Source organism: Falco peregrinus, chromosome 6 (assembly GCF_023634155.1).
Source record: "Falco peregrinus isolate bFalPer1 chromosome 6, bFalPer1.pri, whole genome shotgun sequence".
NCBI lineage: Eukaryota > Metazoa > Chordata > Aves > Falconiformes > Falconidae > Falco > Falco peregrinus.
Genome location: NC_073726.1, coordinates 69,212,936 through 69,230,451, shown reverse-complemented (window position 1 = coordinate 69,230,451; position 17,516 = coordinate 69,212,936). Strand labels below are relative to the sequence as shown.

Here is a 17,516-nt window from a genome sequence, read left to right as displayed (position 1 = left end):
GAAAAAAGAAAAAGAACCAAAAAAGGGGGGGGGGGGGGGGGGAAGTAGAAGAATCCACAGCTGAAAAGGTGTTCCACAGTCGTACCAAATGCACCAGGAAAGAGACGCCAACGTGAGAACAGCGATTTCCTTGGCGCAAGACGCGGGTGACAGCGCGTGGCTGAGCGGTGCCCTCACGCCCCGCCCCCCCCCGCCCCGGCCGGCAGCGGTGCGACCCGCAGCGCCCTCTAGCGATCCGCGCCCCGGCTGCAGCCGCGCTCCCCGTCGCTCAGCGGCAAGGGCTGCACTGCGGCACAGCGGCGGAGGGGCCTGGGCACAGAGGCCAGGAAACACACGGGAAAGCCGACTTGAGAGCGGTTATTAGCAAAAGGACCTTCCGAAGGAAGGGGCTTAGGCTTTCCATACTCACTTTTTCTGCAAGTGCTTCTTCCAGCGTGGTCAAGGCAGTGTCAGTATTTGTGGTGTCAGCTTGCAAGGATTTCACTCGATCCTTTAAGCTGCTCATCTGCTTCTCCTTATCTCTTAACTGTTCTTGAAGATTTTCAATCTGAAAGAGGAGTAAACTTTAAGACAGCAGCAAGCAAAACCGTTCAAAATCATCTTAGAAGTATATTAAACTTTTAAAAATATTCTTACAGCAAAGTAAGCAGGCAAAGGTCAAGTTCCTATAATCCTACATCACAACATCAAGCAACTCAACTATCAAATATTAACAAAAAATCAGCAACATTCCCAATAACCGGGAAAGAAGTCAGACAAGAAAGTCTAAATAACATTTACAAGAACAACATAAAGGGCATTATTCCCAAGTTCTGAGAATGTTGGGCACTGTGTGACTGAAGCATGATCAATGTATCAGCAATATGAAAGGAAAAAAGCTGAGAAAAACATTACTGCATATGTAAACCAAAAAAGGCACTTGATAATTGAGAAGCTGTTATTACTTCTTCAAAGTATTATTTTAAGTATTTCCTGTGGTACTATATTCTTTACTGTACTGGCATGTAGTTTTTTCATCTTACATAGTGGCTTGCTATATGATGGACTAACACAAAGCACTATTCCCTAGGCAGAAAACGTATCAGCCTTATTTTCTGCGGGTGCAGAATTCAATCATTTTATGATTTCTGAATATATCTTCTGACAGACTGAGATGACCTAACGCTAAACCCATTTTATGCATACATACACATCACAAGAAACAGACACATTAATATGATAACCTGTCGAAAACAAATTTATCAGCACAGGATTAAACTGGGTACAGACTTCTCAGGTGCCTCCTTTTTGCTTTTGCTGCTGACAAGTTCTTCTTGCATCAGCAAATGTACATCATGAACTGGTGAATGACATGTGGCATGTAAGGTACCTATCTCCAAAACACTGGTAGCAAAATATTCTTTCAAAGACATTTGTAAGAAATAATGCAACCAGACAACCCTGTAGTTGACAGGCTCCCAGATAAGCGATTAATGGGAGGGTCAGTCTATTATCTAACTTGAAATTCAGACAAAGTATGTAAAGATCTATAACAAAAACCAAGAAAAAAATCTGAAAAAAGAGAACGTTACAAACACTTAACAAGAGATGGCCTTGGAAGAAGGGACAGACACCATGAATACCTCAAGCTAAGAAATAACAAGATGAGCTCAAGGAGAACCAAATGGTTAATGAGATCAAACAGAAAATTACTTGAACTGTGTGTGAACTATCCTAATTATCATACTAAAAGATCCACCCTTGACTAAAGAAAGCCCCCTACTGACAAAGCCCATTCTCCACAGAATATGCTTGGTGAAAAGAAAGAATATTATACCTCTAAATGGAGAGGAGGCCCATAAAAACCGATGAGAATTCAGTGTGACTAAACATAACTGTAAACAATTGTTCAAAGCGTATAAAATGTTTTATCATGTGTTAAGAGGTAAGCTAGCTCTGGGGATTTACCACCTAACACCCACCTCTGCGCAGACGTGCAATAAATGAGCTCGCTGCTGTATGTGAGATTGACCCTGTGCACACCAGGTAACCAACTCCACCCGTGAGACACCCACCCCAAAGGCCATCTACTCCAGTACTTAGTAAACTCAGTAACTAACCTTTTGGCTTCACCTGTTGAGCAACAGTTTACAGCTCCTTGGTTAGTGGAAACACAGCAACTATCCCCAGGTTTTACTCTTCAACCCCGGAAAAACTGAGTTGCTGTGATTACAGAGCAAACGGCTATTACAACACGTCCACTACTACTTTGCTATCTCTAATAAAATTACATCTGGAACACAGTTTTAGAAAATGGTCTAGATCTGTAATGATAAATGCAAAAAATTTTGCAGGAGGCTAACCATTTAGTCACAAATAATGGCAGATGTGTTGAAAGTGGAAGCTAGGAAGAACAACCTAATTCAGGGAAACCCTTACGAATGTTCCTCTGCAACCCAGGGCCACAGGAGTCCTCTGGTATTAGATTCTTCATACCAGTTTTTGCTATTTCTCTTACGCAAACACATGTAGACTTATGATCCAGCTTTGTACACAATCTATGTATTACTGACAGCAGAAGAACTATGTATGTTTTGTTGTTGTTTACGGAATGGACTGAAATCGGTTTTGGTTTCTCTTTGACATTTGTTTCTATTAGAAAGAAGCATTAGGCCTCCAACATGCTCAAAATTTAAATTTGGGCACAACACAAATGACACTACAAAACAAATTTTAACAAGCATAAACCCCCATAACCAGTGATATATTGCGTGAGTCAGAAATAACTGTAAGAACTGAAAATTCCTTCTTTATACGCTCATCTCTATTATTTCATGCCTCATTAGCATACACTTGTCGCCCATGGAGCTTCAGAAAGAACCCCGCTAGTTCTGACTGAACAGTTCTCCCGGCACCCACACGTACAGCTGCTGAGGAGGTGGCATCCCCAGGAGTAGCCTACGTGGCTGCTTTTGACCTTAGGAGCTGTCAGTGTTCTCAGCTGTCTAGACAGGCTGGCTGTTTAGACAGCCAACCATTAAAATATACTACAAAGAAGGCTGAGCTATTCTTAGACTCATGTTTACTTCTGGAGGTGAAACACACTCTTAGAGGCTCCGACTGGCTGAAGAGGGGATAGTGCAGCGTGACTTTCTGCTGTGAGCAAACCACACACAAGAGACAGCTAAATAATACAGCTTCAGCATATATTACGATGCTTGCCAAGGCAGCACAAGCATTTGCACAAGCACAGCGCGCATTTTCATGTTTCAGTAACACTGTTTACTGTGACCAGAGTAAGACGACAGCTGTATGACAGAAGATGACTGCTGCATCTTCCCATTGCAACTGCATCCCCCTGTACACACAAGAATTAATAATAATGTAATGCGTAGAAAGCGCAAATCTGTCTATTCTTTCAGTCTACACGCATACTTTCAGACCGGAGTAATGTGTGGTGGTTTTCGTTATCATCCAGGGAACAGCAGGTACACTGAAATATTCTAAGTCATACTGATACCTCTAGGCACCAATTCAAAACCCCACTGCCTACATCTGTGCCTTTTGCAGGGTCATATAACTGTTAGTCCCCACACAAGGACATGACCCTTAAACTCCAGAAAACTGGAACTGGCACAATGTGTCAATATGGAAACATTTGTATAAGAATAGATGCAAAATTTCCTTACAAAATCCCAGTCAACAAGAACATAACTATCTTTATTCCAATTTTCTTCCAAACCTGCATTACTGAAATAACTAAACCACAGGTTCTCCAAAATTAAATAATCTGAAGAAGAAAGCAAAGCATAGTCTACACTTTGCCCATACAGTTAATTATGAAGAATTTTGCACTTAAGTCTTTGCAAGTACTTTAGGATCCTTTTTTTTAAAAAAAGGTCATATTTGTTTTACCTTCCTTTTTGCCTACCCAACAGCAAAAGCAGCAATTCTGAACAAATTCTCAAATAACTGATAAAAACAAAACAGATAACCCAAATAGTGTCTTTCTTTTCTTCCTAACAAAAGATGAAATAAAATGCAATGGAATCTCCAAGCCCTCTGGAAAGCATGAAGGGACAAGGAGTGAACGAGTACTGTACAAAGCTAAGGAATGTGTGTGTGTGTGTATATATATTACTGTACCACCTTTCTAAAAAGGAAAAATAAAAAATATGCACTCTATTAGATTATTAATAATTTTATTCTTGCCATATATACTTATTTTGCAGGGTAAAGACAGCAATCTACAGATAAGTTAGCAACACTAAGCTTACTGTAAAGGTACACATACATACACTGGGACCATCTGCTCTGCCTACCAATTTCCTCATCAATAATATTTACTGAAATCTTTCTTTCCAACATTACCAGTTGTCAGGCACTATCATGTTTCAACCTGGGTGATTTATTCCTAGTTGTGTGGAACTAAGTATTTTGCCTTCCAGCCCTGAAGCACAGAGGCAAGATAAGTTTCCCCTGGCATTCTGTTTCAAAGGCAAGGAAGCATTCTACTTTTTGCAAATAGCAATCTTGCTGGAAACCCCAAGCAAATACAAATTAAGAACAGCCTAAGGATTTAAATGAGACATCTAGTTATATATCTATCAAGGCCACACATCAATTCCCAAATTTCTCTAGATAGAGGTTACTACTAGATCCTTCCCATCATGCTTCAACCAAGAAATCCTTCTGTAGAACCATCATCAACCCTAGGGTATACGGAAATTGAACACTTGCAGAACAATTTCTATTGCACCAGTGACGTCTGAATTAGAATAAATGAAGTGGGTTTGTGAACTGGTCACTCAATTTCTTTTTTTTGCCCCACCATGTTACTGGAAAAGAACTTTTTTCCTTCTGCAGAGTATTTATTTTTAATCCAAGATCAACACTTTACAATGAAAACTTTTTTCATCACCTGGGCTGTATCAGAATTAACTGCATTTGCATTTCATTTCCCACTTTCAATTTTCTTCTGGCTATTCTGTGTGACTTGTAAAAGGAATAAAGTGATGAAAGAAAAAAATGCAAAGCTGTAAAAGCTCTTTAATTTAATTCATTCTGAGACAATGAAGAAGAAGAAACAATCTTCTTAGAAATAAAAAGATCCAGTAATGTTTGGAAATACTTTAAAAATGCAAACTATCTATTTTAAATTCAAATATTTTTCAACTTGAGAAAGTTCATTGCATATTCCACTGTTTGTGTGTGTTTCCAATATGTAGCGACTTGCTGTATTACTCACCTGCAGACAAATCTTTCATTGTACTTTTTTACATAAACAGGTGAAAATCCTTTGCTTATACTCTGCACTTGAATTCCCCAGTGCAGCTCTGCTTTGGTTTTCGTTTGGTTTGTTTGGTTTTTGCTTTTTGTTTCATTGGTAACATGACATCTTCACCGTGATACACACTGAATATACAGAGGACAATAAATTTAACATCTGATATTACTCCCTGATTGCATTAAAAAAACAGATGTACAAAAGAGTATCTCTGGGTACTGCTAAGCCTGCCACTTTTTCTGTTCCTAGCTTTCATCTGGTGGAAACAGTACTGCAAAAAGGATCTAAATAATCAGCTGAGTTCAGAGGTTTTCTATTGTATTCCTATGGCACAGCCATCCCAATAAACAAAAACTTGACATAAGCTGTGAGCTTTCCAAACAGTTCTTGCTTGGTTTTGTAAAGGCCCTGTTGGTCACATCAGCTCCAGGGTCAATGACTACAAGAACATGACGGACTCTCAATGATCACAGGCAGAGGCAATTCTGTCATTGTCAGGAATATTAACATGAGGACAAAAAAAAGCTGTGGAAGAGAGTGTGGGTGAGTAAGCAAGTATGTGATGACAGAACAGCTACAATCCTGTCTAGTTGGAGACATATACCACTCCCTTCAATGTAAGAATACCAATATAATGAGAAAAATTTGATAGCCTGCAGTCATACTTGATTTTGCTGGAATCCCACAGCATTTGAGAAGCTGAGAAAGGTGGGCTTGCATCAAAATCAGGATGAGAACATAACAGTTACAACAGACATGATCACATTGTTGTGTCTGACATAATAAAAAAAATGTTGCTTCAGAAGTAGAGAAGTTTACTCTAGAAAATTGAGATGGATCTGAATTCAAGAAATTCAAAAACCTATTAATGAGGTCACCTTAAGTCCTGAGAGGCTGTTGAAGAAAGCTACACTACTGGATTTGTAAATATTACTGTGTTTCTGAAACACATTGTTTGAAGACCACAATGAAAGCCTGTAAGCCGAAATTACCGGTCAATTTTGTAAGATTAAGCTCCCGTTTTACAAATGTCACACTGAAAACCTCATCATTATAACTGTCTTTCTATTGTAGATCTTGCAAAAGTACCACTACAACAGTCCTGCATGAACTGCAAAAATCTCTGTTTGTTTAGCACTAACAAATTCTGGGGATAGGGGCGGAGGTGTAGCTCACCACTTGCATGGATGGAAACAAAATTTGATCTTTTATACATGTGCTGGCTTCATGTGAACCTCCAACATAAGGTGCTGCTTTTAAAGTCTCCAGTGAAATAACGTCTGCCATGTTAGTGAATATCCTTCATATTACTGTGCTGAATCAATTAGACTGAAAGTAATGTTCTTGCTATTAATTTTAAAGGTTAAATTCCCAAGACTTGCAGCAATGTGCTGAAGCTGAATGAATGCTGAAGCTTCAGGCATACCATGTCTTGTTGTGAGGGTGTGATTTTTAAGTTGTTCTGAAGTTCAGGATAGATCAAAATAATTTGCCTTTTTTCAGTGACATTTTGGCAAACACAAGTCAGAGTTCCTTCCGAAGTTCAGCTGCATTCAGTATGCTCTTCTTAGTTTATGATCCAACCAATTGATATAAATACAGTTAAGTTGTTGCTAAGTTATATTCAGAGATTCTTGTTCTTGCATCATCATACTAAAAATCACCTTCAAGTAGTTTGCCTATCAGTTAATTTTGTTAAGTTTGTTAAGTATAAAGCAAATTACAGACACCTTGAAATGCAAGATACCAGTGGTGGTCTGTCTCTCTCTTCTTTAAGAACTTTAAATTCTGGAGTCCCAGTTAACACTTCAGCATAGAGATGGTAAACCGTTCAGTTAAGTAGAAAACACTTGTTCCGTTCACATTAATTTTGCTACCCAGTGGAGACAGGTCTACTTTTTATTTTGCCTTCCAATAAAGCTTTTACTGCTGTTTTACTTCAATGCTTATCTGGAACATTACTGTCTTTGCAACATCGTAATGGAATACCATTGTGCACTTTGGAAATGCCCTGACGTTTGGAAATGAACCTAACATAGTAGGATTCTGTAACACCTTGAACAGGTATGAAAGATCTTACACCAGGAGATTCCTTCAGTGGCCGTGGGCTGCAGAGGAACATATATCCGGCTTAAGAAAGAGAACCGGGCTAGAGGGGGTGGGGAAATCATGGAGAAGGACAGGGCAAAAAGAGAATGTGAGATGGGGAAACTCCAGCGTAGTGGTACATTTTACACAGTCATACTTAGCTACTACTATTCAGGTCCAGTTAAAACTCAGAACAGCTCCCATGGCGGGGGGCGGGGAATCAACAGTTTCTTGCTTTTCCAGATGGTAAAATCTTTTTGTCATCTTTACTCTCATGATCTCCAATTTGCAAAAAGTCCTTTGAAATTAGCATGAAGTTCTACAGTGTTTAGTTCTACAAATAAAACATTGTTGCTATGCAAGTTAGAAAGCACAAATAATTATTTTTTGTGATTTCTACTTAAAGTAAAACCTTAAAATCGTCAAATAAATGTATGGACCACAAACAGGCACATTGCTTCTGCTTCAAGAGGAAGAAACTTGCATATGGAGAAAACAAAGCCTAAAAAAACCCCTAGAAATTGCAGAATACCTAAAGCAATTAATGCTTTATTCTTGACCTAACTTTGCATGCACACTAATTCAATAAAGTTGTCTTGAGAAAAGAACAATATGCAGGAAGAAGTGCTGCTACAACAAAAATACAGTTAATTATTTTGCACCTTTGGTGAAGGAGCAACAAACAATTGACATCACTCCAGAAGACTATTCTCTTTCCATTGCTTTTTCATACAAAGGTGCTTTGCAAATAGATTTGTATCAGCCAGAAAAGTAGTTCATCTATGTTTACATAATAATCTCTAAGGACTTTTATTTCCATCCCATTGTTTCATTTCGTCCTTGTTTCTTTTGCATACCTAATCATCCTCTGGTAGCACCAGTTTGCTGACAGATCACTGCAAAGCAGGACAAGAACAGTCACCATAAACTGAAATGTGATTATAGTATCTTCCGAATACTAAATAATTTCTTCTGTACTGTCATATTCCCTACAACAAACAGTATTTAAACCACATTTCAAATCGTATTATCAGAACATTACTATCAAGTCTGCAGTTCTTCCGTCCTGCTAGCAAACAGCTTGAATTTCCTTCAAACCTACCACAATCATTCCGCTAATGTTTGCTATTTCTGAAAATTGATACTGAAAGGCATTTTCCTTACAAGCTTTTCAGGAGACTCCAGCATAATTCAAATTAGGGGGTCTGGGAAGAAAAAGGGGGGAAAAAAGAAGAGAAATTAGGACCCCAAGACTGAAGACTGATTTTTGAGTTGGTGAATGACCTGAAATTTACATTTGCAGGGGAGCCGATGTAGATGTTCTTAAGTGTTGCCTCAATTCCAAAGCATTTGCCTAGAAAAAATTATGCATTAGCAATGACTCACATCCTTAGACAGCTGTAAAACAGTTAAATTTAGTTAAGAAATTGCTTCATTCTGAGGAGGTTCAATAATATCAATAGCCTAACCAAGTCAAAAGCAGAATCTCTGAATTGCAAAGCCCTGTCATGGACACTAGCCGATACAAGAAGAGGGTTTTGAAGCGAGAGGTGCGGGGGAAGCACTCTTTCCAAACCACTGATAGTGGTTATGTCTCAAAGGATACAGGTTTTAATATGAATGGATAGTATTTATGTGAAAGGCAATTAAATAACAAAAATATAAAAGCTGGTCATAAGAGATTTGTTTCAGCAATATGTGAGAGAGTTGATTAAGTACATATGGTTAATTAAATAATCCATGAAACATCTCTACCATTAGTTTATCTTAAAAGCTTCACTGGGTGACTGCTGCAGCACAAACAAACCAATAGGCTGCCACAAGGCTTTACCATGGGCCAGATTCTACTGTCATCCTCCTCCCTCCAGAGGCCAGACCACACTGCTCCTGCTCCATCCAACCCCTTCTCCCACCATCCTCAGGGCTATTTTAACCACTTAGCAGGAACGAGCTACACCTGCACATCATCCACGTCCATCAACCCACTGCCTTCGCGACAAGGCCACAGCTGCATATTATCAATGCTAATCAACACCCTGCTTCATTCCTCTACAGGTGACCTCTTAGTTTCTGCTGGTATTCATCAGGGAAAAGAATGTATCCACTATCCACCACCAACAAGATTTCAGCCTGGATTATTCATTAGGACAATCTGTTGGTTCCAACTTGAGCGCAATACTTTCATTCACCCAAGTAATTCAAAACAGAACACTGCTATCATAAATAGCAAACCAAATTAATTTAGACCGTGCTTTTCCTCTTCAATGAAACACTAAGTTTATATATTACTCATTTATTTCATAGATGTTAAAATGTCACTTATACTGAGAACCATAATTGAAATAATCTGGTAATTTATGTCACAATTTAATTATGAGTAACATTCGTTTTGTTGACACCCTGGACTAATCATGCAGAACAACATCATGATAATTCTCCTTTCAGCTATATCCTGACATTATGAAACAATCTCTGTGACTATGCATTCTAAAGTTTGACTCCTATGACCTACCAAATACAAATGGATTAAAACCCCCAACTATTTTGGGGACACTTGTTCACTTCTGTTCCAAATCCCAGAAAAGACTTTGACAATAAATGTGCACAGATTTTATTTAGGAAATTTCATTACAGAAAAAAATACAAATACTATAATTTGGAGTATTTTCATATTAATGGTTCCCAAATGTTCAAAATAAGGAAAACCAAATCTACTTCATTGTGGAAGGCTGATAAAACAAGGGGAAAAATGGGAACCAGTAAATGTTAACTTAGATCTTATATTCTGTTTTGTAAGAAGTGGAATAAAACTAAGAAGTTTTAACACCGCTTTCAGAATAACTCAAGCTTTATAGGGTTATGTAACATTTTTAAAATGTCAAGTGAAAAAATTACTATATTATGAATTAAAGTTCTTTACTAGGATATACCCAGTACATTGTTTCATTGGTTATTATTGTGAAACAAACATTCTTCATTCTGTGGCAACTTGATCCCATATACTCGGGAATACTGACGCTGTTTTCCTGACCTGGTTTAGATTTTGATTTTGGTTCTACACAGAGTAAGGGTACTGTAACTACTGACACATCCCTGCTTCAATACATATGCAGTACAGTGCTACATACGACACTCTCATTAAAGAAAAAGACTGAGGAGAAAAGGCATGAAGAAAGGAAAGGCTTAACTCATCCAGCACTGAGATATCCATGAATGGAAATCAGGAAACAGAAAAGACCAAACACTGAGGCAGACCACTGGACAGGAGGGGAACATGGGATTTAATGTTGACTATAAAGAAAATCCTCAGAGCAAACTAAAATCCATTTACATTATCATTTAGGATCACTCAAGCAGAAGGCTGTACAACTTCAACAAATATTTAAAATTAGATTTGGATTCAGACACTGAATTACTTTGTCGAAATCACTGATTTATTAAAATGATCAAAGAAATAACTACGAGGTAAAACTGCCCCAAACCAAAGGGGAGATGCCCAGTCAACTGTGATTGTCTCATTTCATTCCTCTAGAAAGGATATGGAGTGATGAATAGGAAGGGATTAGGAAGTCATACTGTAAATACTGCGGGGCGCAGAGGAGAGGGAGGGGAGTTCTTCAGTATTTAGCTATCACTGCTCGTACAGAATTACTTCAGAACACACACTGATAGGTGACAAAATATCAGACTCTCAAACAAAATTCTTTCATGGCTCATGCTCAAACAAAATATACAAATTTAAGTACCCAATATATTAAATTAGTAGCATCATTTGGTTATATTCTTTCCCATTTTATACCACAGACTGCTTTAGGCAAATCAACGCTCCAATCTCTACTGAAAATAAAAGCTGGAAGGGACAGAGAGTGGTCCTGTTTATCCAGAAGTTGTGTTGAAAACCATCCTCCACCCATCTTTGCTGGAAGGTATCTAAGCCCTTCATCATGCAGAGGAGCATCCTAATTATCAAATGCATGTTATTCTGGGACAAAGTGATCTTAGTTTCTCCTGGTGATACTACTCCATACTGACCAGTTTTCTTATCCTTCAAATAAATGAAATCACAAGCTTGAAAGCTATTTGTATGCTTGTGCCTTATGACAATCCTAATGACTGCATAAATATTGTGCAGACAGCCACCTTAGAACACTGTCTAGCCTAGTGGATTCAAAATTCACTCTTGAATCCAGGAAATTATTGATTTAAACTGAAAAAATTACTCCTCCTTTGTTCTAGTGAAGATCCCTGAGTTGGCTAATGCAATCGCTAATGTCTGTTCCAGACACAACTCAGACAATCCCTCCAGGGGCAGAAAACGCCTGGTGACCAAAGCATTGGAAATTGTGAGTCTTGCAACCCAGAGAGCAATGAAAAGCCATATGAGGAAGACCGATGTAAGCAACCTCAAAAATGGCATACGCCCTTGCTTTTCCTGCCTCTTCAATTACAGGGAACTTTGTATTTGTCTAGTATGACAGCGAATACACCAACATCGCTTATTAGCTTTATCTTGCCAGAAGAACTACACGTTTAATTTATAATGAAGCCAAGAGGCCCCACAGTTGGCTGTTTTCCCAGATCCCTTCAAGAAACTACGATTTGTCAGTCCCACTACCTATGACTAATGTTCTGTCTTGCCAGTCAAGAGGTTATCTCAAGGCGCAAGGACATAATATTAAAATGACTGCTCCTCTTTAAGGGTTACTAAAAAAAAAAAGATACCTTCCATATATGACAGATTTGCTGAATTGCAGTTTCAGTTATCTGGAACACTAGAGCACAGATAATACCAGAAACTCCAACAGAGTTTTCTTGTAACTTTGCTATTCTTGTCAATCTCATGTGACACTATTACAGCAACATGTATCAGTTTAAAACCTGAGCCACCTACATTAGCCAGCTACAATAGCTGAACTACAGAACTAACATTGTTAACTCACAGTCCTGTTTTCCTTCTTTGTTTGAACCTACTTATCTGAAAGAAGTTGATATCCATTATTTCAGGCGGAAAAAAATATCACATACTTTAGTTAAAGGCAATAGCCAAGATCCTTTAAGAATATCAATACAAACTGAGAGAAGGTTCCTTACATTATTAGATCTCAAAGTAAGAAATTCGCTCGCTATCTTTCACACACATCAGAACTACATTTGATTTTTAAAAATACTACCATACATCTGGGAGTATAGGTACATATGCTACATATGATCCAGATGTTTTCAGTTGTACTGTGGTATCACAAAATGCTCCAAGCAAAAGAGGGGGTTATATAGAAACAAAGCAGCATATTCTCCATTTACAAATACCAATTTGTAATATAGGCAGGCATAAAAATTTATTTTGAATCCAGCAGGTTCCTCTAACCTAGGTGCTGCATTGGTAGCCACAACTGTGCGCTAAAAATTACTGTAAAAGCATAACATTTGTTTCATGTAAAATTAATTTTTCAAATTTAACTTAACTCCACTGGTTTAGATGTCCCACATAACTTACTAAGCAATCTTCAAGTGCATATTAGGCACTTTTGAGTAAATTCACTCACAGATTTCACTGCTCTGAAGTTATTCTTATGTAACCCGATTCAAAAGCTGTCTGGACATGGTTCTCAGCAACTGACTCTGGGTAGCCCTGCTGGAGCAAGGGGTTGGACACGATGACCTCCAGAGGTCTCTTCCAACTTCAACCATTCCATGTTTCTGTGAAGACAGTTTACCATAAAACCACAAAGACCCTTAGGACTAGAAAGTCTCGTGCTTCCTTTATTGATTTGCAATGCAAAAACATCTTACAGTGTTCTTTCAGTGATAGAAATCTGTGCTTAGGACAACTATACTAAGTCTCTGACTTCTGGTTTAATGAAAAAAAGCAATTCAAACTCTTCACTGTAGTGCCAAGAATGCCCAGGAGGTGATTTACTGTTTTCAATAAGTATAAAGTATCCAACAAACAAAAAGGAATTTCACCAATTAATACACAAGTGATCATGTACTGTTTATTATATCCTAAACAAGATACCCGTTACTATAGGCTGTGAACCCTAGAGCCACGAAATGCATGTTCCTTTGGAAACCAAAAGCCCTTACAATGAGAATGCTGGAGTGCACTTCAAGCTACAAGGCATCTGCCACAACTGATCCTGATCAGGCAATAAAATCAAAAGTATATTCCTTGGGTCAGTCCCTGGGGAACGTTGTCACCTCTACAAGCACCTGTGGGTGCTATGGACCATCTACCATTGAAAATACTGTCTGAAGCTAAGCTTGTAGACCTTTAAGGACCCATTCTCCAAATCAAAAAATGTGTGCTATTATATGGCTCAGAAAGAATCAAAATAATGTCAGAGCTCACAAGCTAAAGCCTCTTATGAGAGGGAAGGAATCTTGCTGACACCGAACCTGAAGCTACTGTAATAAACTCTCAGATGTCTATGGTAATCACTCACCTTTAAAACTAAACTAGCAAAGGACTGGAAAGTGATATGAAGAAAGTGAGGTATTCTCCAGCCCTAATAATGTCTTACTAGCCGTACAATCATAGAAGAAAAAAAAAAAAAAAAAAAGACACACCATACCATCTGAGCTGGGCTGCAATTACCCTAAAAAGGCTCAATGGATTCTCAGAGAATTGGTAAGTCAAAACAGAAGGGTAAGGATCCTATTTTCAAAGTGGTCATGGCTCACTGTAAAATGAAAATAAATTCTATGTTGCATCTTTATTTCTCATATGCAATTTAAACAACTAGTCTCCTTCCTGAATGGCAGAAATGAAAAAATCTCACAGGATAATTATGATGAATTTGAACTCACATAGTGAAACCTCTCCAATCTTCTCTGGCACTTTCATTGCTACCACAAGATTTTATCTAGTGGTATTTTGATAGAGATGAAAGATAAAAGCTTGCCTAATTTTTCCTATTATTACTCTAACTGAAGATAATACCTCTATCTAAAAATCCCATCCTACGTGGTAAAGTGATTCTGAGAGGATATTCCAGAAAAGAGAACAAACTCTAGTGTCTTGGAGACAGAGGGTAACAAACTAGACAAACAGCTTCTGGAAATTTTTAAAAGACATAAATTTCAGCTCTGTTTTTATGTTCGGTGGTTGATCAGCCAGCCTATAACAGAAAGACTTGAATGAAAGAAAAAGCAGCAGCAGAAGAGGTCTGATAACCCTTCAGGGACATGGAAGGACCAGTCCCCTGTGACCCTCCACTCCAGGACACATCTTTGAGGTCATGTCTGTCAGTTTCAATAAAGAAACTAGCACAAGCCTGTGGGTATGTTAGATCTTTTTTTGTGGTGTTTGAGATCTCTGAACTGGGTTTGGAACCAGTTCAGTTGCATGCTTTGAGACCTGCAGTAAAAGAAGCAGAAGTATGGCTTTTTCTGAGAGGTATTTACAGAAAGTCTTGTATTTGCACTGCTTGTTAAGCCACAGAGTTCCTGAACAAAAGTAGCTATTTCATCAGCCAGTCCTAGCTGAGCAGAATGTCCAGCGTACCTTCTCTCTACCTCCCTGCAGAAGCTGCCTGATGAGCAGACTAATATAAACCTGGAGAACTGTAACGGTGCTCCTCTCCGTAAATGTCCATGATTCAAAAAAGCACAGAAAAAGCAGAGAAGAAACTCGCCCACAGGTATATTACAAAGGCAAAACATTATCCAGCCTTAAATGAGAGGGCATATAGTCACCAACTTTGTAAATACACATGCGGACCATCTGTGTGGGACAGTCGTACTTTGCTGTTTTCTGTACAGTCTGCACAACCAGAGACTCAGACACACGGGGCAGGTTTGAACAGGCCGTCACCCACAGTGTTAATACGGCAGGATTTTTAAACACTAAGTGTCATCTTAGAGAAACTCAAAGGAATATCTGAAAGTCCATCCTACCTTTTATTAATTCTTAGAAAACCATATAGTCATTCATCTGGTAGGCAAGTTCAAGGTCAAACCAGAGAAAATGAAGCTATAATAAAATGAACTAAATGTTTGAAAACGTAGTTCCTTCTCTGTGCTTCCTCATCTCTTCGGGGTTGGAGTAGAAGAGTGGCCTGAGGAGTTTAATCTACTTCATGGATAAGGGAATGGAAAGAAAATAATCTTTAAAAGTACAAACACTAAACTTTACAAGCTATGAATGCTAATCCAACACTGCTGTTCTAGTAACTATGACCGCTACTGATTTCAAACGACTGAGTTATAAATTGCATCTGCAGTCCCTCTCTCCTGCCACAGAGTAATTCTTATAATTAAGCATAAGATATTTATTTTGATTTCTAACTTTTAGAAAAGCAGAGAGTGTATTTATTTCCTCTGGAGAAAGGCAGGGCTTCTTATCCAAAAGACAGGAAAGATGCATTTGGAGTCTTCCCAAATACTTAGCTAAACAAGTCAGTACAGCCACAAAAAAAAAAACAACCAGCAAACAGCAAAACAAAACAAAAAACAACAACAAAACAAAACAATGAACACACATACAACTCACACCCCAAAAAAATACCCCCAAGCCCACCCACACACCCACAAAACCCCATGTTCTTCCTTTACTTCATTACAGGTCAATTATCACATACTGCACCGGGAGCTGCCAAAACCCACTGCTATGTTCAGAGACTGAAACTTGCGTTTTGCCTGCAGCTGCATTGCACAATGAAGGGAGTGTTAACCCCCCCTCACCAAGACAAAACATGACCACCACCCCAAGCAAAGGGTGATTGATTCACTGCTTTTTTGTTCTTTCAACTTATCTTTTGTCCCAAATGCTATTTCTCTAAAATGCCTTGATTGCAGAGTATCGATTTTTTTTTCTATTCCTTTTCATCCTGGTCTACCAGCAGACAGACAGATGTCGCAAAGAGATTAATGAAGCACAATTTAATGTTTTTCAGGTTCACATTTCAAATTTGCCCAGCATGGTCCCTACTTTGTTTTCTGACATTCTCCCTTGCCTGGAGTTCTAAGAACTTAAAATAAGATTTTATGCAAGATTTATTTTCAATGAAATGAGAAAAAAAAATCCTGAAGTTCTATCAAACTAAGTTTTTTATATCGAATTTTCAGACATAAAGTTAAAACTAATTTCTGTAGTCTCCAAATTTCTAGCATTTGCCCTATTTCTGTTGTGTCAAATAAAGGTGCTACCAAGTACCATCACTGTAGGAGCTTAGAACGGGAAAGATTCCAGAATTTAAAATGTGAAGACTGTAGTTTCCTCAGCAACCTGGAAAATTTTGGTGCCTACTGGGCATCAGTAGTGATGCCGATTGTTATGTTAATTTTTCAGATCTTTGTTGCTCATAATCTTTTTCTGTGTCTTTTATTTGATCTCTAATCAGCCAATAAGCTCTCACTACTTTCTTCATCTGGATTTTAGAACAACAGAACTTTCTAGTTCACCACCCTTAATCAATATAACAATGATATTAACAGTTCATAAAACAAACTGTGCAGTGGCCTGCATCAATGAATCTGAAGAGATCAAATAGTAAAGGCTGCATTTTAAATAATTTCTGTTTCAATGACAGAAATTGCAGAAATTTACTATAGCACGGTTTTGGGCACCACACCAAACAACCTTTTGTAGTGTCATCAGATTAGGTGACTGCACATCTAAAACAGTCACAGAAAATATAATTTAAAAAAAATTATGAGCAGAAGTCCAAATGCCCAGCACAGCCCTGTATCATTTGGCTATGGCTACATTACTAGTAGAGGTGATCACTCCAAATTTCAAAAGAATGTAAACAAATTTTCCTAAACGAGTTAGTTATGCAAGTCAATGATTTTTCAATAAATTATCTTCTTTTCAACATCTTTATATTTCAGCTTTTGTTACAAATATTCTATTTACCTAGAATTAAAAAAATTTTGGTGTTCAAAATTTAGTTCATTAGGAGTAGCCACTTCAAAAATATCCTCAAATTTGAGTATATGCTGAGGGAACAGTACCCAGTAAAAACTGATTGAATAGTATCTATTCATCCAATTCTTAATTTGGTTAAATTCCCTCAACATGCCAACACCTGTACCTCATACCTCCTCATAACTGCAAGCAGCAGTTACATGCTGCTGCTGCTTTCAAATATCCATAAAAAATATTTCTTAACACTGCACAAGAGGAAAAGCTCTTTTTGTGCTACACTTCTTTCATAGCCTT

The 17,516-nt window shown here is 38.2% G+C and overlaps 1 protein-coding gene across 12 annotated transcripts in view; it reads right to left on the bottom strand.

The window, feature by feature from the left end:
* Window positions 1-17,516, bottom strand: part of ERC1 (ELKS/RAB6-interacting/CAST family member 1) — a 302,298-nt gene that overhangs the window by 185,045 nt on the left and 99,737 nt on the right. For all 12 annotated transcript variants that reach the window (XM_055808142.1, XM_055808144.1, XM_055808146.1 and 9 more), the window contains one exon: window positions 410-547. In XM_055808142.1, coding sequence (XP_055664117.1) covers window positions 410-547 — 138 coding nt within the window. The remainder of the gene's footprint in view (window positions 1-409; window positions 548-17,516) is intronic.